At 37.4% G+C, this 26,612-nt stretch overlaps 1 protein-coding gene across 6 annotated transcripts in view; it reads left to right on the forward strand.

The window, feature by feature from the left end:
- PDGFC (platelet derived growth factor C) overlaps positions 1–26,612 on the forward strand; it is a 207,984-nt gene that overhangs the window by 174,560 nt on the left and 6,812 nt on the right. For all 6 annotated transcript variants that reach the window (XM_001500645.7, XM_070257478.1, XM_023636395.2 and 3 more), the window contains one exon: positions 22,249–22,456. In XM_001500645.7, coding sequence (XP_001500695.1) covers positions 22,249–22,456 — 208 coding nt within the window. The remainder of the gene's footprint in view (positions 1–22,248; positions 22,457–26,612) is intronic.

Below are 26,612 nucleotides of genomic sequence, written 5' to 3' on the forward strand. Positions count from 1 at the left end.
TACGTGTTTTTAATATGTTTAAAGATTTGGCTTTGTATTGCAACTGTGTAAGGTTACCACCTCTAACATATTTTATCACGTTTAGAACAATTTTGTTGGAGTGTACGTGATGTAAGCTAAATGACTTGTAGAACTTTGTTCTTAAGACATGTATAACTGGTATGAAGTCTTCATTTGCACTGCCTTATGTTTAGCAGATTTAACAGTTAGCCTTTGAGTTAATGCTTTAGAATTCAAGCCTTATTTTAAACAACCCTTCTTTGTTATGTCATTTTGGTACATTATTCACATTATTTCCCATGTTTTGCTTCTTGATTTCCTGAAGCTCGTGTTCCTTATATTCTTCATAAAAAAGAAAATTCTCTCTCTCTGTCTTTTTTTTTTTGGTGGTGAAGACTGGCCCTTAGCTAACAGTTAACATCTGTTACCAATCTTCCTCTTTTTGGCTTGAGGAAGATTATCCCTGAGCTAACATCTGTGCCAGTCTTCCTCTATTTTGTGTGTGGGATGCCGCCACAGCATGGCTTGATGAGAGGTGCATAGGTCTGCACCCAGAATCCAAACCTGCAAACCCCAGGCTGCCAAAGCAGAGTGTGCAAACTTTACTACTACACCATCAGGCTGGCCCCCAAAATTCATTTTTGAGGCCTCTTAGCTTAGGTGTTTTAAAGGCACGTCAAACTCAATGCCGTCATTTTTAAATTTTCAAGTTCCTAGTAAATGCGTCATAAATTGAACATAAACGATAATATTTAGGGGCCAGCCCGGTGGTGCAGCGGTTAAGTGCACACATTCCACTTCATTGGCCCGGGGTTTGCTGGTTCGGATCCCGGGTGCAGACATGGCACGGCTTGGCACGCCATGCTGTGGTAGGCATCCCACATAGAAAGTAGAGGAAGATGGGCACGGATGTTAGCTCAGGGCCAGTCTTCCTCAGCAAAAAGAGGAGGATTGGCAGATGTTAGCTCAGGGCTAATCTTTCCCAAAAAGACAAAACAAAACAAAACAAAATGATAATATTTATACTTTTTTTGCAAGGATAGCTACAGTGCATCTAGGCCATGCAAAAATGTCTTATTCACTATTGTGTTCTCACTTCCCGGCACATAGTAAGCATTCCACAATTTTAATGGAATGAATCAGTGACAGAAGACATCTTTCATGGGTGCTCTGGTGGCAGACAAATATTCCTGTGATAGCCAATAGCACAGCCATATGTAACACTGGCTGGAAAAATGTCAGCCTCTGCTTTCTGTTGTAAACCAAAGTCCTAGAGCCTGAAGCCAGGGAGCAGCAGCCCTGTGCCCAGTGTGAACGCTGATCCTGGGCAAACCCTTAGTGGTTTCACTGAGAAATCCTTGCCACCTTCAAGATGTGAAATTGGTATTTACGTAGGAACTAAAATTTAAAAGTGAGGCAGGAAAAAAGATTCAGGTTAGATGAAATTATAAAAACTGTCCAGGTTCCCATCCTGTTAATGAATTGAATTACCCATTTCTTGAGTATTTGTTGTTAAGTGCCGCCAAGTGGACTCCAACTCCTAGTGACCCTATGAATGAGCGATGTCCACAGCGTCATGTCCTCAACAGCTCTACTCAGTTTCTGTAGACTCAGGCCTGTGGCTTCCTTTAGGGAGTCAGTGCCATATTCGGTCTTCCTCTTTTCCTGCTGCTTTCTACTTTTCCAGGTGTTATTATCTTTTCCAAAGAATCCTGCCTTCTCATGATGTGCCCAAAGTAGAACAGCCTCAGTTTTATCACTTTTGCCTCCAATTCAGGCTTAATTTGCTCTTGGACCCACTTGTTCATCTTTCTTGTAGTCCGAGGCTGCCCAAGGGTCTGTGGAGCTCTCCTCCAACACCATTTTTCAAATGGATCCATTTTTTTCCTATCAGCCGTCTTCACTGTCCAGCTTTGGCCTGCGTACATAGTAATGGGAATACAAGGGTGTGGATGATCTTGGCCTTGATCTCTAACAACACTTCCTTACACTTGGTGAGCTTTCCTAATTCTTTCATTGCTGCCCTTCCAAGTCTCAGTCTGCTCTTAATTTCCTGGCTGCACTCTCCACTTAAATTGATGACTGAACCAAGGTAAACAAAATCGTTAACATTTTCGGTGTCTTCACTGTCTACGTTAAAGTTGTGTCGTTCTTCCGTAGGTAGGATTTTTGTCTTTTTGATGTTCAAATGCAGTCCTGCTTTGGCACTCTCTTCTTTCACTTTCGTCAAAAGTCGTTTCAAGTCCTTGCTGCTTTCTGCCAATAAGATGGTGTCGTTTGCATTTCTTAGATTGTTGATGTTTCTTCTTAAGATATTTCTTCTAAAATCTAGCACCATAATACCTATACCTAAGTTTATATCATGCCATTCAAATTACATAAGACTTTCACATGCATTAACATGTTTATATTAACAGGTAATTATGATTTTTAAAAACTGAATAAATAATTGGTGCAAATTCCTGTGTTTAATTCTTAAAGTTAATATTTTTACTTAGAAAATCTGATGTGGGTTAAATTTGCAATAGACAAAGCAATGGATCCTCATGGCCAATTTAGGGCAAAGATTCTCTTTGTATTATTAATATTTGAATATTTTTACTCTATCCAAATTCATAGAATTCCAAAATTGGAAGATTTTTAAATTAGTTTTACGTATCTTCCATCTGATTCACAATCCTTTTTGCTGCACAACCAACATGATTTTGAAATTTTGGCACAAAACTGGTCAATTCATTGTCTTTTAGCTGTTGAGACCACTCCATTTATAACCAGTATTATTTTTGGAAGTTTCTTTCTTGTATTAAGCAAAAATCTTTCTTCTTTTAACTCCCTCTTACTGATCCTAATCTTCCTTTGAAACCACATGCAATAATTTTATGACTTTCTCCATTACTAATAAAGCATAATCACCTATTACTTTATAACATGTTTTTATGCATATCATCTTATTTGAGCTTCAAAACAACCAAGTAATTTAGGTAGCTTATGTGTTATTATCTTTGCCCTACAGATAAATACTCTAAAACACAGAGAAAATAAGTCATTTGCCAATGATCATACCCACAAATAGTAAATGGTGGATCCAGGGTCCATGCCCAGATCTTCTAATTCATAATTCCATGTTCTTTCCATGATACTGTGTTGCCTCAAAATATCCTTTCCAGTTGTAAGTGATGTTCCATGAATTTTTCACTACTTCAGACTATATACTCTTGGCTTCTTCAGATTCTCGGTTTGTCAGCCATGCCTCCAGTGACCTAATTTTCAGTAAGAACAGCTTTTGTGGTATTAGATGGTGTGTGTGTGTGTGTGTGTATACATGTGCATATATGCCCATGCAGCGCTTGGAAAAAGATCATAGCCTTCTGGTGGTTATATTGGTAAAATGTTTTGTAATTATAGTCAGTCATTGCACCACCCCCACACACGCCACATAGATACTTTTGGTTTGTCTTCTGTAAAATTTTATATAAACCTTTTCAAAAACAAATGTGTGCATCATTTACCATTTCAGAGTACATAGTTTTTAAGTGGAGAATTATGGATCTCATCCTTATTTTGTATATTCCGGTTTAGTGAAATCAGAAAAACTTATTTTCTGGACAGCTATTTAAGATTCACATGTGTTTCTGCGTGCACTTAGTATTTAGTTAAAGAGAAAACCTCACATGTTACCGACGTTATTCAGTCTGGCTAGCACAGGAAATAAACGCTTTCAGGTTGTGGCAGTGGACTCGATAAAACCGAAGTATTTCCAAAGTTCACTGCGAACTTGCTTTACCCGGCTGATGCAGGATTGTACCATGCTCTGAGTATCAAAGAAAGAGGTTAGCCCAGTGTCGACAATTATATAATTCTATATTTTAAACCCCAAAACAAAACTAACCACTTCCTAGATCGTGACTAGCGGCAGCACAAGCCGAAACCACAGTTGATCAGAGCGTCTAAAACCACAGTTTTGCTGGTACTAGCGTACAATTATTTCCATATATTCTGCATAAAATCGTCAGAAGCCAGAAAGTATTTCCACATCAGTGAATAGGAAAGACATTTAGAAAGATAATTTTAAAGTAACCATTTGTGAAAAACAATTGGGAAAAAAGTGACGTCATATTCATTGCGTGAATATTCATATTAGCAGACTTCAATAAGCTTCTGTAAAATTGATTCTTCGTCTGAAACTTTACTGCTTATGGCGAAGATTTCAAGTTCCTCATGCAGTTAATACTTTTAACCAAATAGTATTCTTTGAGGCTAATCGGTCAGAAAGTGATTAAAATTAGAATTTTGATTTCAGCATTTTTTCACATTGAATAAGAAGTAACATGTTGAATTCACTGTGGAGACTAAATTAGCCAAACGCTCAGTTCAAGTAAGAATTTTTGGTCTGGTTTCTGATATTGAAACTTAACTCTTTTTGTAACAAACTTTTTGTATCAGTTTGTCTTTAAAAATCTCCAAAATAGGTTAGCGTACTCTCTTGCTGAGTCTCTCATAGTCAGGTTCTTAAAGGGACCCAGAAAGAACATTCGGAAAGTTCCCGTTGATCTCAGAACACATTGGAGGTTCCAGTGATTCTGGATGGACCCTGTGGCAGTCTTCCCTGAGCTCACCACTTGTCCTCCTGTGTGCTCAGCGTTTGCTCTGGGCTCTTCTTTGCCCTCATCGCCACAGCATTTGCCTACTTGGACCCCTTGTTTCTAGGACTCCTTGTCTGAGATTACTGGCAAGTGCACCTGAAATACCCAGCCACAAAACCATGCCCCCACACCATGAGTGGTGGCCACGAATGAAATTCTGTTGGCATTCTAACTGAAATTACATTTATTTTAGATTCAAATGTATTGTAGCGCTGCTGGACAGTCATTCTATGGTTTCTTTGTCCATCCTCTCTCCCTCTCTCCAACACTACCATTTTACAATCTCTTCTTTCTCTTCAGACCTCTAGCATCATTTCTCCCATCCTCACTCTCAGATGATAATTTTGCTTCCTCTTTCACAAGGAGAAGACAAGCATCAGAGAAGGACTTCCGCAAGCTCTCACTATGCTCTTTACCCATCTATCTCATCTGTGCCTGAACATCTGACCTTCCTTCCTGTGACCTTGGGTGAACCTTGGGGAATTAGAGTACCTATTAATTCTGTCTCCTCCATCTCCTCTTGCCTATTTCTACCGAAAGGGGTGCTCACCTACTCTTCTCTCTCTCTCTTACACCATCTTAATATTTTGGATTTTCTGTTGGTCCATTCCCCTCAGCACACAAATATGCAATTATTAATTTCATCTTAATAAAAGTATATCCTCCTGTTGATCTCTCATCAGTGTTTGACTCAGCTGCTCTGTTTTTTCCTCCCACTGGCCACTTTTTCATCTGGTTTCCAGATCATCACACTTTCTCCGTTTTCCTCCTACCTCACTCACTGACTGCTCCTTCTCAGGCATCTTTACTGGTTCCTCCTCCTCTCGCTGACCTGGAATTATGGGATTGTTCCTAGGGTCATTCCAGTTTTTGTTTTTTGTTTTTTCTTTCTTTGTGAGGAAGATTGGCCCTGAGCTAACGTCTGTTGCCAATCTTCCTCTCTTTATTTTTGCCTCCCCAAAGGCCCAGTGCATGGTTGTATATCCTAGTTGTAAGTCCTTGTAGTTCTTCTATGTGGAACTCCTGCCACAGCATGGCTTGATAATAAGCAGTGTGTAGGCCTGCACCCGGGATCTGAACCGGTGAACCCTGGGCCACCAAAGCAGAGCACACAACCTTAACCACTATGCCATTGGGCTGGCCCCCATCCCGTTTTTAATCAAGACTACTTTATCCAGATTTGGAAACCACGGTTCTCACCCTCACCTCCTCCTAATCAACACTCATTTCTTAGTCCTAGTATGGTCTAAAAGTTACAAAATCATTGATTATTTATTTGAAATTCACATTTAACTGGACATCCTGCATTTTATTTGACAACACTGCTCCCAACTCACCCAGAGTATATTCTTAATCCTTGCAGTGGCCCACAAGATCCCTCATTATGTGACCCCTTCCTATCTCTGGCCTCCTGTCCAGCCACATTGTCCCCTCCTGGCTATTCTTCAAATATATAAGACATACTTCCTGCCTCCGATTATTTGCCCTGCTTTTCTGTATGCCTGGGGTAACCTTCCTCAGATAGCCACATGACTTAAACTCAACTCCTTTAAGTTCTGCTTGACTATCACCTCCTCAGTGAGGCCATCTCTGTCTCTTTATCCTCTCTCTGCTTTATTTTTTCTATAATACATCTCACCATCTAATATGCTGTATGTTTTGTTTATTGTGTTTATGGTTGGTTTCTCCCCAGTAGAATATGTATGTACACCATAAAAGCAGATATACGTATTGATTTTGCTCACCGCTATATCCTCAGCATCTAGAATAGTGCCTGGCCCATATTAGGCGCTCAGTCCTACTGAATCATTGAATGAATTTATATATCATGTAAATGACCCTTGGATAATTAAGAGCCTATTAGTTATGGACATACCTACTTATCTATAGAGTAACAGTTTCACATGCTTCCCCTCTCAGTACCTCTCTGAAATCGGCTGGAGCACTGAGGATTTTTAGAGATCAAGGTAGGGGTGAGAGGAATAAAGATGATTCCAGAGCAAAAGAGCAAGGCAAAGAAAAAATGTGGGAAATTGTAAATTTACTTTGAACTTTATTAAACTTAACTGTCAGTTTGCATCTCCTGAGTAGTCTGGCCGTCCCCAGACCATGCGTTAGATTCTACCTACAAAAAATACCAGTTCTTGTATTAATCCAATTAGTTGATTCTGGTTGGGAGAATTTTACCTTCTGTAAATATGTGAATGTTACACTTTTTTAGAATCACTCACAGCACCTCTCGCTTGTGCTGACAAAGCTGTCCAATAATCCATGTACTTAATGCGAGCTGCTCCCTTTCAAGACTGTTATGCATCCAGTAGGTGCCCTGCATATCAGAATGAAGACAGAAGGGTCTATTTTTTAGATCTGTATTAACCTAAAGTTAGGGAACAACAAGGGAGCTCTTAGGCTCATTGTTCTTAGTCTCTTTGCCTATGCACATAGTAAAGGTCTTGTTTGCTTTATATTTTAGTTCACAGGGGCAATCATATCCCTAAGCTGTTAGGGTTCATTTCTACATTGTTCTCATGTACACCAAAAATTATCGACAGTATAATGGACCATTGTATATATATGCACAGTATAATTATTTGTTTAACAATTTTCCTCTTATGAACATTTAAGTTTTTATTTTATTTTATTTTTAGCCCTCTCTACTAGTATTGCTACAATGAATATTCTTGGATCGGACCTCTGATTATTTTCTCAGGATAAAATTCTGAATAAGAAGTTATAGGATCTCAGAAAATAAGCATTTTTAAGGCTTGTGGAAAATATTGTTGAATTGTCCTTCAGAAATGCTGTGACATTTTACTCTTCCCTATAGTTTATGAGAAGGACATTCTTGCTCTGTCTTTATCTACAGTGGATGTTAACTCTTCTCTGTCTTCAAATTCCTTTTCTTCATTAGGCCTCTTCCTTTCTGATTACAAATATACACAGATTTCTCCTCTTATTGTATTAAGGCTTCTTCTAATCTTCCTTCCCATAAATCCATTCTTCTTTTATTCTCACGGTCACACTTAATGAAATAAGTTCTACTCACTTTCTCTATCTTATGTTCCTTTTTCTTAAAGGCCCTCTTTCTTCCTTGCCTACCCCAATGAAACTTCACTATATCTAAGGACACGCAAGACTACCTATTTAATAAGTACAGTGACCTGTTCGTATCCGTCTTCCTTCCTGGCTTTTCCAACACTTTGATGTTGCTATCCTTCTCCACTTCTCAAAACTCTCTTTTCCTTTGGCTGGGAAATCACTGGTGCCTCCAGGGCCTGTAGGTTCTCTTCTGGCCCCTTTGACTGATCTATCTTAGGCATCAGCGCTGGCTCCTGTGCCTCAGCCCAGCACCTAAATATTGGGAAATCCCAATTTGCTCTCCTTGAGTATCTTCTGTTCTCGTTTGGTTTGTACTCTTAGTGTCTCTAACTAACATATGTATGTTAATGACTGTCAATCTCTAGCTCTAGCCAGTCCTCAATATTTTATGCCGGGGAGGTGTTTGAAGTTATCCATTGAACACATCCATGTCAATGCCCACAACTTCTCTACTTAAAATGACCCAAACTGAACTTTTTCTTTCTTCTATCCTTACTTATTTTGTCTATGCTGGATAATTACATCACTGTCAACCCATTCTCTCAAGCTAGGAATACTTATTGTCATGCTGGATTTTTCTCTCCCTCACTCCTTATTCCATCAGCTACCAATTCCTGTTGAGTCCACCACGGTCACATACTTTTGACTCCAAGTCCAAATTCTGTATCATATCCCTCTGGCACACAAAGGTTCCCTCATAGACCGCAGTTTGTCTGCACAGCCTCGCTCCCTCACCTCCTCTCCCACCCAGTGGCACTGCTCCACCCACATGCTTCCTCTCCCTCCTAACCCAGCACCATTATTTTTCTCAACTCAGGTTCTTTGTACATATCTGAAGGGCTTCTCCCTTCTAATCTGTATAATTAGTACTTTCTTATTCTCTAAACTCTAGGTTAACTTTCCTCTCTTCTTTATAGTCCTCCTTAATTCCTCCAGGCAGATTTACTTGCTCTCAGAGCACTTAGTTTTTAACCACTGTTTTAGTTCTTACCTCAGGGCCTCAGGTTTGTCTCTCAAGAGATAAGAACTCTACAATGGCTGTTACTCATCTTTACCAGCTCAGTGCAAGCACAGAATAGGAGTATAATACACTTGTGGAATGATTTTACAGAAGTCTTTCCTTATCCACAATTTTACTCTCCGTGGTTTCAGTTACCTGTGGTCAACTGCAGTCCAAAAATTCTAAATGGAAAATTCTAGAAATAAACAATTTATAAGTTTTAAATTGTGACCTGAGTAGCATGATGAAATCTCACGCCTTCCAGTTCCATCTTGCCCAGGGGGTGACTCATCCCTTTGTCCCCAGCATCCAGGCTGTCTAGGCAACCACTCATTGGCCACTTAGTAGCAGTGGGTTATGAGATGGCCTGTCATGGTATCACAGTACTTGTGTTCAAGTAATTCTGATTTTATTTAATAATAGCCCAAAAGCGCAAGAGTGGTGATGTGCTTCCTTTAAGTGAAAAGGTGAAAGTTCTCAGTTTAATAAGGAAAGAAAAAAATTGTGTGCTGAAGTTACTAAGATCTACGGTAACTTTTATTACAGTATATTGTTATGATTGTCCTATTTTATTACTAGTTATTGTTAATCTCTCACTGTGCCTGATTTATGATTTACACTTTACCAAAAGTATGTATGTGTAGGGAAGAACATAGGGTATACTATACAGGATTCGGTACTATCCACAGTTTCAGGCGTCCACTGAAAGTCTTGGAACTCATCCCCCGAGGATAAGGGGGGACTCCTGTACTTTTATCTACCCCTATTTTCAAAGCCATATCTTGCCTGTATCAACAGAAGGAAAAGACCTCTCAGGTGTGTTTGGGGATAATGACAGCAACTTTTCACAGAAATATTCTATGGGTTTTTTTTCTTGCCTTGGGTGATTTTTTTGACCTGCCCGGAATTCTGACCATGTGACACAATTTCATTTTAGTGTAGCACCCAACGTGAAGAACATCATGAAAGGATATATAACTGTTTATACTTTTGTTTTTTGGAGGTGTTCAGGTTTGTGGACAGGCATTGAAGACTTTATAGCATAATAGAAATATCGCAGAATGATTAAAAACGTAAAAGAAATGACCTAGCGCTTGATAAAATAGTAGTCACTCATATATTCCTCCTTTACTGAAATGAGCATTGCATGCTGACTAGTTACCTTATAGAAGTTTGTTTTAATATAATCCCATACTGTAATTGAGAAAACAGTTACACTGTGAGCCTGACCAGTAAATCCTGCATTTTTGATGAGTTTTTGTTTGTTTCCTTTCATATAAAGACTTTATAGGCAAGGAATAAGAATTCAGAAAACTGAAATTAAAGGTGTGAGCTAAGGATATTATTATACTTATTTTTTTTTTAATTTCCTCATCGTAGAGCTATTCATGGCCATAAACATACCTAGACTTGCATTTACTGAACTTGTTGTGAAATACCCCTTTCTCCCCCCAGAACAGCTACTGGATATAAATCTGTTTTAGCAGAGAAAGAAGTTTGAACAAGGATTTTCCCTGTGGGGAGGACAAGCTCTGATTTGCCATGTCAGTGTTATAAGAATGTTGGGCAGGGATATCAATGAAGACTGACTAAATAGGTAATGTCACTCCATACAGCGGAAACCAACATAAATCATGAACTAAATTTTTTTTTCTTTTTTAAGATTTGATTTTTTTTTTTCCTTTTTCTCCCCAAAGCCCCCCGGTACATAGTTGTATATTCTTCGTTGTGGGTCCTTCTAGTTGTGGCATGTGGGACGCTGCCTCAGTGTGGTTTGATGAGCAGTGCCATGTCCGCGCCCAGGATTCGAACCAACGAAACACTGGGCCGCCTGCAGCGGAGCGCGTGGACTTAACCAGTCGGCCACGGGGCCAGCCCCAATGAACTAAATTTTTAAAAGTAGTTGTTTATCTTGACTAAAATTGATATAACAAGGATAATGAAATGTACAATAAATGTATACTATGTACAAAATATACAAATAAATATACAAAAAATGTCTATGGTAATTCCTAAGTATGTACAATGCTTAATTGTTTATTAAAATTTTCCAGGGGCCAGCCCGGTGGCATAGTGGTTAAATTCGTGTGCTCTGCTTCGGCAGCCCAGGGTTCACAGGTTCAGATCCCGGGCATGGACCTAGACACTGCTCATCATGCCATGCTGATAGAGGAAGACTGGCACAGATGTTAGCTCAGGGACAATCTTCCTCAAGCAAAAAAAGGAAGATTGGCAACAGATGTTAGCTCAGGGCCAGTTTTCCTTACCCAAAAAAAAAAAATCAATTATACTATTTCACTAATCTTTAAACAATTTTCTCAGGTAGGTGGTATCATCCTTGCTTTAAACATTTGCCCCTATAGACACACATATAAATGAGGTGCTCATCATGTAATTTACAGAAACGCTCAATTTTCTTTGACTGGTGGTTACGGCTCTCCTACTCAGAAGAAAAGAACATCGTTGGCATCATCTGCAGGCTGTAGGAGGGCTAGTGAGTGCCTTCTGACCAGATAGAGTGGACCCCGGGGGAGGATGAATGGCAGATTTCAGAAGGCACGATGGGTTAACAGGGATTTATGAAATCTGTACAAATCTCAATCAGGTGCTTCTGTGAGTAATCGATAGAATGTTTAAAATAAAAGCCATTTTTTAAGTGTAATATGTAAAAGCAGATCTATATTTCTAGAAATAAAATAATAAAAATAGTATTTTTAGTATATTCTACCTACCATTTGTGGTAGAATGTGTAAAGTTCTATTTAATTCAGTCAACAAAGGCAAAGGCAAATACAGGGAGGCCAGGATTGCAGATGGTGGCCTGGATTGGAAGGTAGTAGCAGTTGAGGTGGTGAAAAGTGGTCAGATCCTCTGTCGGGTGCTCTGAGACCAATTTCAATGTTGTTGGAGTTAGGGTTCCCACACCAACAACAAGTGATTCTCAGACAGCGACTGGGTGTCCTACAATTCTACTCAATTGTGACACTATCTACCCAGAGATAGCATCAGAATCCACAGGTTAAGGGTTCAGTTCTGCAAGACTGCATCCCCCCGCTTCAGACAGCAGTTGCAAGCCGGGGCTGTTAACGTGTGCCTCTGACCGAAGGCCTACAAATTGGAGGTTCCAATGAGCCCCTCTAACTCAGGATGCCAATCACAAGTCCAGGTTGTTACTCATACTTCTGGCTGTAAATCAGAGCTTCCCAGGACCTCCTCCTTGAGTTTGATTAATTTGCTAGAGCGGCTCACAGAACTCAGAGAAACATTTTACTTACTAGATTATGAATTTCTCATAAAAGGATATAGCTCAGGAACAGCCAGATGGAAGAGATGCATAGGGCAAGGTATGGGGAAAGGGGATGCAACTTCCATACCCTCTCCAGGCACACCTCTCTCCCCGATTCTCCACGTATTTACCAACCCAGAAGCTTTCTGAACCCAGTTCTTTTGGGTTTTTATGGAGGCCTCATTACACAGGTATGATTGATTAAATCATGAGCCATTGGCAGTTGATTCACCCTCTGGCTCCTCTCCCCTCCTTGGAGGTGACTAAAAGTTCCAACCCCCTCTAATCACATGGCTGGTTCTCCTGGCAGTCAGCCCCCATCCTTAGGCGTGGTCCAAAAGTCACGTCATTAACATAACAAAAAACAACTTTTTTGCCCTGTCACTTAGGAAATTCCAAGTGTTTTAGTTCTTTCCAGAAAGAACAAAGACCAAATACATATTTCTTATTATAAATCACAATATCACAGATTCTAACCCTCGTCTAAAGGTAGAACCAAGACACTTTGATGTGGGATGTGGCATGTAAGCGAAGGAGAGGAGCCAAAGATGACTCCAAATGATGGAGTTGCCATTTACTGAGATAGCAGAAAAGCACAGGTGACGAATAGGAATTTGATGGTAGTCAGCATGTAAATCACATGTAGTGCTTTGAAACTATATGAGATCACTAAATGAAAGAATGTAGACAGAAAATAGAAGAGGCCCAAGCCGTGAGCATTGGAAGTCTCTAGCATACAGAAATAAGGTGATCAAGAGGAACCAGCGGACAGAGCTAAGGAGAAGCATCTCTTGAGGTAGGAAGAAAACCTGCAGTCACTTGTCAGTTAGGATGAATACTGAGAAGATGGACCATTGGTTTCAGCCACGTGGGCAGGGTCATTGGTGACCTTTATACTTTACATCCATGCTAATTGCTTCCATTAGATTATCTCATTTTTCTCCTCCAAACAATCTCCTGAGGAATTTTTTATTACTATCCCCAGTTTCAGCTAGTTATTCACACTTTTTATGCTGTGAAGTCATTTTAAAAAAATAACTCTGTACTATAATTTCTTACCCAAAATGAGGTCTTCCACCCAATACAAAATTTGAATGAGTTTGAGGGTCTTATCTGACTGTTAAACTTACTGAGCACATAATTGAAAATATCTACCAATATAGGCATCATTTCTCAGCTAGATCCCCACTAGACATTCCACAAATTTCCTTTAATGGCTCTTGAATGATACATTGAATAAATATTGAACTGTAAGAAATTTCTGTAGGAATCTTTAGGGATTCTGGTTTGAGATGCACATTAAATTCAAGTGTTTCAGTGAAAGTGTGTTTTTCTTCTAACAATTCTTAGCGTACATTCTCTTTCATTTAAAATTCCTTACTATTGATCCTTTCTTGAGTACTGTAACAAAGCAAATCCATAGGCATTTGACATAATAAGATTAGAAAACAAGTCATATGATGCTTTGTTGTCAAACACTTGCAGCTTCTAGATGTTGTTTCAGCTTTTTATGGCTTGTCACGTTTTTTGATTCAGGAATAATTTTTAAAATCTTAGTGGGAAAAACCCCTTAATTTTGGCTTCCCGCAGATGCCATTGTGGAAAATATGCTTAGGACTATGTTATTTAGCCATCCCAAGGAATTCTAGTTTTCAATATAGGTTATTACTTCTAATCCACAATTTTACCTAGGAAGTGGAAAACTCTGTGTGTTGACTCTGATTCACCAGCCCCCAGTCAGCCTGCTGCCTGGTAAAGGATTAGCTTCTGCTGACACCTTCTCACCTAAGGCACCGGCATTAGGGTGAAATTTCTTAACACGGGTGACTGCAGACCACTAACACTTGAGGTGAGGAGAATTTGAGGGTAACAATGTCATAATTTGTAAATGTAGTAAGAATGTGGTAGTTCTCAAGTTTCGTGCTGACAGGAAAATTGAGCTAGTAGAAGTTGCTTCTCCACTAATTTAGTAAGAAGCATTGCTTTTTTTTAAGACAGCATTTTCAGCAAAGCTAGTCATCTCTTTTTCCATATTTGGACCCAGGCAGAATCCCGCTGCTCAGGGTTTGCCTGAAACCATGAAACTCACAGCATTTGAAGGTCAGTTTCAGGTTTGAGCCCTGAAATTACTGCTTTTAAGTGCTGGGCGATAAGCATTGTTTGCTTTTCATCCTGGACTGTCACTGTAATAGGTTGTATAGATACGTCAAGTTTTATTCAGTTACCATGCTCTTTCAGAAAGAACCTCTCAATATTAAGACTCGAGATGAACGCCGTTGGCCACCTTCCCTAGGATTTCTCACTTAAATGTATAATCTGCGTTACCCACACAGTATTAAAACATCTGTTCCTGAGTAAGAATGCAAGCATTTGCTTTTCTTTGCTGGCTTAAAAATAATTTAAAAACATAACCCAGATAACTTTTTGGATGAATTCAGATAAGAACGGGGGAAAGACAAAGAAGCATGTTTAAATGAATTGTTCCAGGGCATTCTTGTGTCTTTACAGAACCTCCAGTCAGTTGTTCCTGGCAGGCATTTTTGTCTGCATGCCCCGTCTGCTTCTTAAGCTCTTTAAAGTCAGACCTATACACAATATATCATCGGCTTGACATTATATAAATGAGATTGGAGACACCTTTAAGAAGAGATGTAACACAAGACCGAACTTTTTTGTTCTTCTCTTACAACACCTGGATTATTATTTGGTTGTTGTTTTGTTTTTAATAACTACAATAATAAAACCTAATCTGGATTCCTAACCCTTCTGTTAGGTATGAACGAAATCAAAGGCCCCTTATCAGTTTGAAATGTACTGTATGCAGTTGGCTAAGGAAGCTGCAGCATAAATCTTTGCAGGCCCTAAAAGCTTTGCATCCGTTGCTATGCTACTCAAGGTAAACATTTGTATGTGTGTATTTGTCCAGGGAAGAATCGTGGTGAATGTTGTATTTTTAAAATTGCACTCACCACAAAAATCCTAATAAAAAGACAAGCTATGGTTTTTTAGAGATAAGTAACTATTTATTGTGAAATTATAAGCAGTTCAGATCGTACTATTCCAAACAGGAAATCAGCTTTTCTTTTTCTAAAAAAGGAAAAGATGATAATGAATGCATAAAATATTTGAAGTAGCCATAATAAAGTACAAAAAACATTAAGATGTTGATTTTTCAGAAGTAACACTGGACAAGTCAATAAGGGAACTTACTCTTGCAGCCAGACTTGCTGTCCTAAGCTTGTAACACTGATTTATTTGGCCATTTCTTTGTCTGAACACAGGGGCTGCCAGTTATTTTTCAATAATAAAAGAAGAAATATATTTGTTTTTCAGTTATTTTTTCATATTAAGTTCGCTTTTTATGGTCCACACTCATCAGGATTTGTGTGATAGTTCTTGGGTTGTGTGATTCTTACTAGCAAATTCTCAGTTTAGCTTTGTTTTGGCAAGGGAAAAATCTCTCCTGTGATACAGAATACTTGGCTTATAAAGGTTTAGCTTCGCAAGGGCAAGAATTTTGGTCTGTTTTGTTCACAGTGCCCACCTCATCGGCTTTTTAATAAATGTTTGTTAAATGATTTAATGGACATAGTATAATATGAACCTCTCCTTGCCACTGTAATAGATACTAAGTTGAGAAGTCAATGACAGCATGCTATTAGTTTGCTAGGACTCCTGTACCAGAGTACCAAAGGCTGGTGGCTTAAACAGAAATTTATTTTCTCACAGTTCTGGAGGCTAGAAGTTTGAGATCAAGGTGTCAGCAGGTGCTTTCTTCAGAAGCCCTCCTCCTTGGCTTGTATGGCTGTCTTCTCCTTGTGTCTTCATGTGGTCTTTCCTGTGTGCGTATCTGGGTTCAAATTTCCTCTTCTTACAAGGACCAGTCATACTGCATTAGGGCCCACCCTAGTGACCTCATTTAAACTGAATGACCTCTTTAAAGGCCCTGTCTCCAAATATAGTCTCATTCTGAGGTACTGGGGAGGCTAGGACTTCAACATTAGAATATTAGGGGAACACAATTCAGCCTATAACACAGCGTGTATCTGTATATATTTGGAAACATGTTGATATCAATTCTCCAAAGAGGAACCTTTTTTCTTCCGGTTTTCAGAGCCACGCAGCTACCATTTATAAGCTAGATACACCTTTCTAGGGATATTTGGATCCTTAAAAGGCAGGGTAAACTTGTATGCACACTCAGGACAGAAAAAAAGATCAATGTTGAATTCTGTTAGTTGTACTGTCGGGCAATATTTCCCAAAATTGGCTGATAATCTAAAGCAACAAAGAAGATTTAAGAAAGAAAAAATAGACAGCTCAGCCCCACCACAGACTGACTAAGTAGTATGTTTTGTTTTTGAAGCTTTCTGGATAATTTTGCTGAAGCTGTGTTAGATTCTTTTTCTTCTGTTGTTTTAATTGACATATAACATTGTATAACACTGTGTAAGTTTAAGATGTACAACTGTTGATTTGATACATTTATATATTGCAGTATGATTACCACTGCCACGTTAGCTAATCGCTGCGTTAGCTAACACCTCCATCACATCACATAATTATCATTTCTTTTCAAGGTGAGAACATTTAACACCTAGTCTCTTAGCACCTTTGAACCTTATAATACAGTATTGTTGACTATAGTCATATTGCTGTGTATTAGGTCTCCAGCACTTATCTTCTAACTGAAAGTATGTACCCTTTGACCAGCATCTACCCGATTCCCCCATCCTCCCCCGCAACCCCTGGTAACCACCATTCTACTCTCTGTTTCTACAAGTTCAGCTTTTGTTAGTTTCTCAAGTAGGTGATATCATACAGTATTTGTCTTCCTCTGTCTGACTTATTTCACTTAGCATAATGCCCTCAAGGTCCATCCATGTTGTCACAAATGACAGGATTTCCTTCTTTCTCCTGATTATATGTATGTATATATACACACACCACATCTTCTTTATTCATTCATCTGTTGCAGATACTTAGGTTGTTTCCATATCTTGGCTATTGTGAATAATGCTGCGGTAAACATGACATTGCAGATATGTTTTCCAGATCCTGTTTTCATTTCCTTTGGATATATACCCAGAGGTGGGATTGCTGAATCTTGTGGTAGTTCTATATTTAATCTTTTGCAGAACTTCCATACTGTTTTCCATAGTGGCTGAACAAATTTACATTCCCACCAACAGTGCATAAGGGATTTTTGGAAATGACACCAAAAACACAGCAACAAAAGCAAAAATCAAACAAGTAGGACTACATCAACCTAAAATCTTCTGCAAAACAAAGGAAATAATCCAAAAGATGAAAAGGCAACCTGTGGAATGGGACAAAATATTTGCAAATCATAAATCGGATAAGGAGTTAATATCCAAAATAAATAAAAACTCATACAACTCAATAACCAAAAAAACTCCCAAACAATCTGATTAAAAAATGGGCAGAGGATCTGAATAGAGATTTTTCCAGGGAAAACATACAAATGGGCAACAGTACATGAAAAAATGCTTGACTTCACTAATCATCAGAGAAATGCAAAGCAAAACCACAAGGAGGTATCACCTCACCTGTTAGAATGGCTGTCACCAAGAGAACAAGAGATAGCAAGTGTTGGCAAGGATATGGAGAAAAAGGACCCTCTTGTATCAGGCAATTACATAGGATTCTTAATTTTAAAAGCTGGAAGGAAACTTAAAGGTCAAGGAGTTTAGCAGCCATGTTTTACAGAGGAGGAAACTGAGGCTCAGAGGTTACGGTATTTGCCCAAATTCTGTTTCCTAAATGTGAGCAGCTCCAAGATTACAGTTCAGGTTTCTTGACTCCTGATCAGGGTTGTTTTCACATATCATGCTGTCATTCAGAATGACTTTCACCAAAGAATTTAAAAGACTTCATTTTGCAGAGGATCCTTAACACATGGTACTGACATTTTGGAAATACATGGTTTGGCATGACACTTCATTGCATAGAGATTTCGGATCCCTTGTCTGCTCTTTCATGATCTGTCCTTCCAAAGTAATGTACCTGATAGAGTCTATGGTAGGACTAGGTTATCCACCCAGGTTAGCACTGCTCCCCTGCAGGTAATATTAGAAGAGCTTTCTTCTGGCTTACTAAAGTGGAGGTGTTGATTTAGTTGTATACAATACAGAACACCAAGAAACTCTGCTTTCCATTACTGACTGTTATCATCCACTAGATAGTCATAGAGCAATCCATAACTTAGTAATAAGTATCTATTTTCATGGTGTCTAAAGGAGATAGGGAGTGCAAATCCAGTTCAATTGCAGGTGCTTAGCCCAATCATAAGTATTTTTAAATACCAAAGACATTGTTAGAATTTTCCAGACACTAAATACGGGAGAAAAGGCTATAAGCTTGTACCAAAAAGAGCAGTTTGGGGTTAGAGGAAGAATTAAAACTTAAAAACCTTACAGCATATTTTTTCCTCTAACTTCTTTTTTCCATGACTCCCTCTCTTTTCTGAAAATCCCTTTGTACAACTTAGAAAAGCAGAACTTTGAAAGTGAACAACTTGGTTGTTCCGTGAACCAGTGGGTGGGGTGGCAGTCATGAGAAAGCCCTGAAATAGCAGAACTTCTTCCTCTCTTCTGTCCAGGATTGATTCTTTGAATCCGGGGGAAGTGAGTTGATTTTCTCCTCCTTTTTTGGATGGGACTGCTGAATGTGGGTGTGTGTGTGTGCGCGCGCTTTTTAAATTTATTTTATTTTAATTTAAATAGTTAAAAGCATGGAGGTTTAGACCATCAACCAATATATGAATGCAGTAACTTAGACCAAGTTGTTTTCTCTCAATCTTTGTCATTTAAAGGGATTGATACTCCAATACTTCGTTAAACCCAAGATGTGCATATTTTGTTGGCCCAATATTGCACATTTATTTTGTTTTGCTTTCTTCCATATAAATACTTTAAACTTTATTGCAGCAATATTGATTTCGGTTGAAACTTGTCATTGCTTCAAAAGGACTGCCGTATGCAGAGTCTCCAAAAGACGTGGAAGCAAAATAAGCAAACTCATTCTTGGGTTCTGGTCAATTGAAAATAGCTTAAGTAACAGTTTCACATCATGCCTAAAATATACATCTACACTCGGACACTGTAATGAATGACACCTACTTTTTGTATTAGCTTTCTATACATTTCTGTACACTGTATTAGCTTTCTATACATTTACTCTCTGGGTGCAGATTATGACACATCGGATTTGTTTTATATCATCATATTCATGAGGAATTACTCAGTTATTCTTTGAGTATTACTGACCTTTAATTCTCACTTTATGTAAACGTATAAATTTTGGCTTGTATTTTTAAAATTTGCAAAATATTTGCATTAACCTTTTCACATTATAAATTTAATCAGCATTAACCAAATTGGTTAAATTAACAATGAAAACTTTTATTAGGTAATTGTTTCTTTATATCAATCATATTGTTAACAATCCTAATAATACTATGAAAGCAATTTTACATTTCATTGACAAAATACTGGGAGTAAATAGGACTGTATTAAATTTGGTTTCTATGCTCGAATGTTGGATAGAATAATGGAAAACATCTTAGTGCTGATGTCTTAGCCAGAATCTTGACATTATTGAAATTAGATCTTTAAAATAAGGAAGAAGTTAGTGTTGACCCAAGGCTACCACATTCATTTCTACCAGTTATGCTCTATAAAATGGCCCGCCTCAGGGACAAAGGGGGTTCTGCACCCACAAAGCTGTGAGCCCCAGCTGGGGCGGTGCCTGCCCCAGAGAACAGTACTCCTTTCTCTAATTGACGGAGCAGCTTCTGCTTTTCAACTCATGCCCAAAGGATAGCCCAGGGAGGGAATCTTTCTCAAATGGACGCAGTTGAGATATATGGGACAGAGTTGGCTCTGTCATTGAGGAAGTTTTCATGGATGAATTGGGTTTCAAGAAAGACCATTATAAATGGTGAAGATTTATTGTGTGGATCACAGGAGGGAGAGTTTTGCGTTTGGGGCAAGGATTGGAGCATTTAGCTTGGGAGGACATGCAAGGTCTGGGATGAAGATGACAAGTGCAGTAGTTAGTGAAGAGACTAGATTGATTGGAACAAAATGTGCATGTCTTTGATGAGTAGAGGATTAGATGGGAAAGGGGAGCAAAGGTCAGACTGTAAGGATCCTGAGTGCGTGGTAAGGAATTCGGATTTTATCCTCCAGATGAGAAATCACTCTAGGCATTTGTCCAAATTCATCGTATGATCAGCGATAACTTATTTTAGGTAGATTAACCCAGGGTTATGCGGCATAGAATAAAAGGAATAAGGAAAGATTGAGGTAAGGAGACAAAGTTAGAAGCTGTTAAATATGGCACATGATTTTCAGTATCTAGCCCATGATCCGAGTAATGAGGGTGGAAAGGAAGAGCTGATATGGTGGTCTTTTTTTATTATAACAAATGTTATTATTTTTACCAGACCTCAAAAGAAATCCATGTTTATTATAGAAAATGTTGAAAGTATGGTTTTATATAATGTATAATATTATATATTACATATATAATAATATATAATGTATATTCTCATTTAAACCATAGGTGAACACTCGACATTTTAGGCACTTTTGATTTTTTGTTTGTTTTAATTTATGTATGTTGAAATAATGGTATACTGAACTATATGTCTAAAGCTTGGTTTTTTGTGTCATTTACTACATTATGGGCATTTCTTTTGTTAATACAAATTCTTAGAGGACCTCATTTTCAATGGCTGTACACTATTTCAGTTGATAAGTACAATGGAACTAACTATTCCACTATTGCAAATTTAAATTTTTTCCCCTAACTTTTTGTTATTATAAATACTGCTATAATGAACATCAGTCAACAAAAAGGTTTTATTCCATACTCTGCCTCTCTCCTCCTGTCCTAAAAAGTAATAATAAATAATAAATAAAACAAAAGTTGAGCATTTGTTCATATATTTATTTTGCCTACCTTTATCTCAGGTCTGATCCACTACTCCCTACCCTTAGTCCACTTTGAAAATTGGAGGGAGGGGTGTTCTTATTGAACTTTTATTGAAATTGTTGTCTCATTTTGTTGCTTGCCATTTAAAACGAGGCATTTTAATCCATTGCTCTATACATGGCCATTTAGGTTTGCAGTTTTTCTCTATTTCAAACAACACTGTGATGAATGTCGTTGAAGATATTTGTACATGGACAAATAAAAGGATGTAAACCTCAAAAGTGAATTACAAGGACATGGAGCACATAAATCTTCTACTCTAGTATCCTGTGTACACCGGTTACATCAACTGAAGTGGTTGTACCAGTTTACACTCCTGCAGGCAGAGCAGAGAAATTCCAATTTACCCACATCCTTGGCAGTCCTTTCTTTTAAATGCTTGCCAATCTCATGTATATGAAATAGTACTTTTTTTAATATGTGAGATAATATCTCACTTTGGTTTGCATTTCTCTGATAACTAATGAATTTTAGCATGTTTTTATATGCCTATTGGCCATTCAAGCCTCTTGTCTGGAATTTGCCCATTTTCTATTGAGCTATTTCCTTTGCTGTATTCTCTGGATACGAATCCTGTGATGACAGTTATATAATTTGCCAGGGTGTTCTCCCAGTGTCTGTCTTTTAATCCTGTTAATTAAAAGAAATTGCGGGCAAATTTATCAAAGTTATCTTTTATGGTTTGTGTGTTTTCTGTCTTGATTAACAAGTTCTTCTCCAATGTCAAAGGCTTTTCACCTATATTTTGTTCTAATTCTTTGTGGGTTTATTATTTTATATTAAATTTTTAATTTATCTGACATCCATTTGCATTACTACCAGGTGATTTCCAGATTGAGGAAAACAAAAAGTAGAAAACAAAAGAAAAGTTTGGTAATTTGTATTACAGTTTCCAATGTAAGTCTGTAATTGAACCATAGAGACTAGAGACGTGTTCTTTTTTTATTTAAGCAACAGATATCCACATTCACCGTAGTTTTTGGCAATGAAAGTTAATGTCTTTCTCATTGACTTGCCCAGAAAATCTATCAGAGTTCATCTCCATGAAGTCTTTGCAAAGTACTTACTTCTAATTTGCGTTGAATACAGTTTCAGTTCCCGTGTGTTTTCAGTCTTAGTCTACCTAACTTTGTGCCTAAGTCCAGAAGGAACACATTGTCATTTTTAAAACAGTTAACATAGGATTCGTTTTGCTTTCAGCAATTCACAGAAGCTGTGAGTCCTTCAGCGTTACCCCCTTCAGCTTTGCCACTGGACCTGCTTAATAACGCTGTCACTGCCTTTAGTACCTTGGAAGATCTTATTCGGTATCTTGAACCAGATAGATGGCAGTTGGACTTAGAAGATCTATATAGGCCAACTTGGCAACTTCTTGGCAAGGCTTTTGTATTTGGAAGAAAATCCAGAGGTAAGCTCTCTCTTCAGATTAGAACCTCATTTAATCTTCTTAGCAGCTAATGTTTCAGATTCTTCTGCCATATCTTCCCGTGAGTAGAGTTTAAAACTCTTCAGTGATGTATTTCAACAATCTATTTTCATAACATTTGAGCATATTACATATTAAATAAGAATACCTACAAAAATAGGCACTTAATTATAACTCAGTGGATTTGGAAATTAAAAGAGATACTTTTGCTGAAAATTCTTATCATTTCTTCAATTTAAAAATACCATTTTGATGAAGTCCTCAGTTACATTTCACAAGAATCATTGCTTATTCAAACCTAATACTTGGGATATATTGATTTAGAGATTCAAGAGGATTATTATTATATTTCCTAAACCAGATTTGGGGCTATGGAAGGGGAACACTACATCAAAATCATTATCCACCATGTCCCCATGGGTCAGGATTATATTAATTTTCATTTCCTAAGCCTTGAAACTTTTCTAAATAATATGAAAATAACAGTGACTTGCCATAAAATAGAGCTAGTAGTTTTCAAGATAGGATTCATAGCAAGAAAATAATGACCTAAAGAAACCCAAACTATGATAATTTTTCTCCATATAAATTGCTTCTGAAATGATCACTTTTGACCACATGAGCCTATCTGTCTTCAAGAGTGAGAGTGTTGATAATTAAACTTAATTCCGCATGGTTAAGAAATTGAAAATAACGTTAACTGAGTTTGTTCCAAGGTTAGCTCATTTTCCTAGTAACATTAGAATTGGAACGCATCCATATCAGGCATAAATGGAAATGTAATAGAAATAACTGGATAATTATAATGCACCCAAAAAATCTGCTTCTGTCTGTCAGAAACATTGAAATCTACCCAGGGTCATTTTAGAGAGTGGAATGACAGTCTGGAGAATTTATATAGAAGGAATAAGGTTTGGTTAATTTGAGCAATTCACGAGGGCAGATTGCTCCAGACTCGTTCTTGTAAATCTTGTCAGAAAGAAACCGGATTCCTGCCCTTTCCCTCTGAAAGCTGCAGCCCTGCAGCCCATTTGGATCAGCAGCTTTAATCTCAGCAGGTCATGTTCAGACTTGCCCAACCGTGGTATTTTGCTCTGCCAACAGACGTGGTTTCCTTTCAGCAATATTTGAAATCAGTCTCCAAGTACATGGGCAGCCGAATCTTGTCCAGATGCTGAAAGCTGTTACATATTTATAAGATTTGATCTTGATGAATAACTTGATGAATAACTTACGAACAACACTTCCCTTCCCTCCCACTTAGGAACAGGAAGAGGGAGATCTGCAAGGCCAGCTGAAACACCCATGAATAAAGCCTTTGTTAGCAAATTTCAAGTAGATTATCATGTTGATCTGGGAGAAGCTGAGCGAGTAAACCAGGTTCTAAACTCAGATCTTGTTTTTTGACGGCTGATCTCAGGATTCCAGCCTAAAAATCTCCCATCCAGCCATGCTTTTATGCCTATACCTCTGCACATGGTGCTCAGCGAAGATTTGGCCAGCGGCTGGCATGTATTTAAAAGCATCCAGCATTGAACCAGATCTTTCAAATATTCATTTAGCACTTTCCAAATTGAAGCCCTTTGCAGTTTGCCAAAACTATTAACTTTTTAAGCATACAGTAAGTGTGAGAAAAGCAGTGTATATTTTTAGAACTTTACATAAACTAAAATGCAGGTGTGGGATAACATCTATATAGACAAAACCAGCTCCCCTCCCAAGAGTCTTTCTACAAAGGAACAAGGAGTAAAATGGTTAAAAGCTTCTAATTAGACATCAAAATAGATTTTCCACAGAATAAACACATCACAGTGTTACCACATTCATCTTAGAAAGACCACCCTCAGATTGCATTACAGTAAGAGAATATCCTTGGGCTGAATATCTTAAAAGAATGAACAACTAACACAGTAAAATGTGACCGTAATTTTTTTTTCAGTCAGTATTAACCTTTTTAATAAAACTTGCAATACTGATGAATGTGAACCAGAAAATTTGTATTAGAAATAGCAGCTTTCATCGCTCACATGCTCAAAATCATCCTTCAGCGGGATAAATTAATGCATGTATTGTTTTAGGAAGTAGTTATGAAAAGGAAAACAAAAATCTGAAGGCTGAATCTTACTTTACAAATATTTTGCAGGGAGAAATTTTCATAATATTATAGTTAAGTTATTAGAAAAATATGTTGGGACGTAATCTTTCTCTTTTTTTTGCCTAGAAGTTCTGTACAATGTTTGGACAATTTATGACATCAGATTTTAGTCACATGACTTATTTTAATGAAGCTTAGATAAGGTTGAAGCCTTAAAAGTAAGAAGCATGAATTTCAAATAAGATACACCAAATTTAAAATCCTTAATTGTATTTTTAGTCCAGTGTGGACTGCATTAATGTTTTTCTGTTTTGTCATTTCCCCTTTCTTCTTCTGGTTCAGGTTTTCATTCATACCTTACTACTTGCAGAAAAAATATATATATACCATATTTTGTAAGTCAGTCTTAACTAGTACTTTAAAAGGGCTTTTGACTTTTGTGTCAATCATGATAAATGAGTGGAAGCTAAGTTGAAAGTGTGTTTAAATTTTCACATTGTAGCAGGTATCATAACTGAGTTCGCTTGGGAAATCTATCTAACCTTTTATTGTGGTTAACTAAACATTTTAAAGTGAACATACACAGTCTCATTTTCTTGTTTCATGAAATAGTGTGTTTAAACCTATTTGAGGTAGATGAATATCCTTTGAAAGCTAAGAGCTTCATTCACATTCTAAAGAAGTATAAATCTTAAATAAGCATTGAAGATTTGGGCAGCCAGCTTTTGTACGTGTGTGTGTGTTTTGGGTTTTCTCCCTCCTTGCCCAGATATTTAACTTCTAGAGAAAAGATTGAAATAGGCTCATCTATAGCTATAACAATGAAAGAGCAATATGTACATATACTATTAGTCCAGCAAAATCAAATCAGGTGAAATAGTGACATCATTTAACCTAATGATCTCGTGAATTTTATTTTAGAGATAAATTGGTCTTTTATGGCACTCAAAATTTTCTCTTAAATATTTAAAAGTTTTCTTTTCATAGGATTATTTTTTGGATGAAAAGGAACTCTTTAAATGCTCAAATAAAACAGTAATTTTCTACTGAGCTGGAAAAAATAATTTTTACCAGAATGGGATGCTGAAAGAAACCTATTGAATTAGCATTTCCTTCGTGTGTCCCTGTATCACCCAAGGTTTTAGTCAACCATATACTTTACATGTCTTATAATTTACTATTGCATATACATAATTTATAATACATTTCTTGAAAATACTTACTTTGACTTTTTTTGACGTTTTAGAAAAACTTGATCGCATATGCAAGTAAAATAGCCAAGAAAATAAGCATTTGATTCTTAATTACCTTGTCATTTTTAAACTTTGAAAAAATATTGGCACTTAATTTTTAAAACTGGATTATATAGTGATTATTATGATTTGAAGCCATCTTTAACCAGAAAGCATTTTTTCTTTTCTTTCAATTCTTGTTTATAATGTTTCCAATATTAGTGAAAAAGTATTTAACTGGATTTGTTATATTTAGGTAATGTTCCTAAATTTTAATAAAACCCTTACTTTTAAAGAAAAAAAGCTCTGGTGAGTTATATGTTATCCACTGAAGTTAACTACATTTCGTATGTTATATATAAATGAATGTTAAATAGGACGTTATTTTGCTATAACTTAACAGAGGCAATATCCTTTTGTAGTTAAAAACAATGATTCTTTGAGAATTCACTGCAATAATCTGATGAAAGGATATTTTGTTTGGTCTTCACAAGTAGGTATTCTTTTAAAGAATAAAGCACAACATAGTTAACCAACTTGCTAAAAGAATAGAGACAATAGTTATAAATTAGGCATTTCTTCCATCCCTTAGAACAAGAATAGAATTCTTAGGGAGCCTAGTTAAACTAAATTTTAAACAGCATAAATTACGCAACGCACCAAAAGCAGTGCTTTCCAACAATTTACGCTCTTTTAAAATGCCTCCTTTTTTTCACTCCTGGTTCACTCAGCTGTCTTTAAAAATTCATTTTCTTTACCCCCTTTTTACATTTTGTGATTCTTATTGCCAGAAAGATTGTAGAAAGTTCTG

This window comes from Equus caballus, chromosome 2, assembly GCF_041296265.1.
Source record: "Equus caballus isolate H_3958 breed thoroughbred chromosome 2, TB-T2T, whole genome shotgun sequence".
NCBI classification, from domain to species: Eukaryota; Metazoa; Chordata; class Mammalia; order Perissodactyla; family Equidae; genus Equus; species Equus caballus.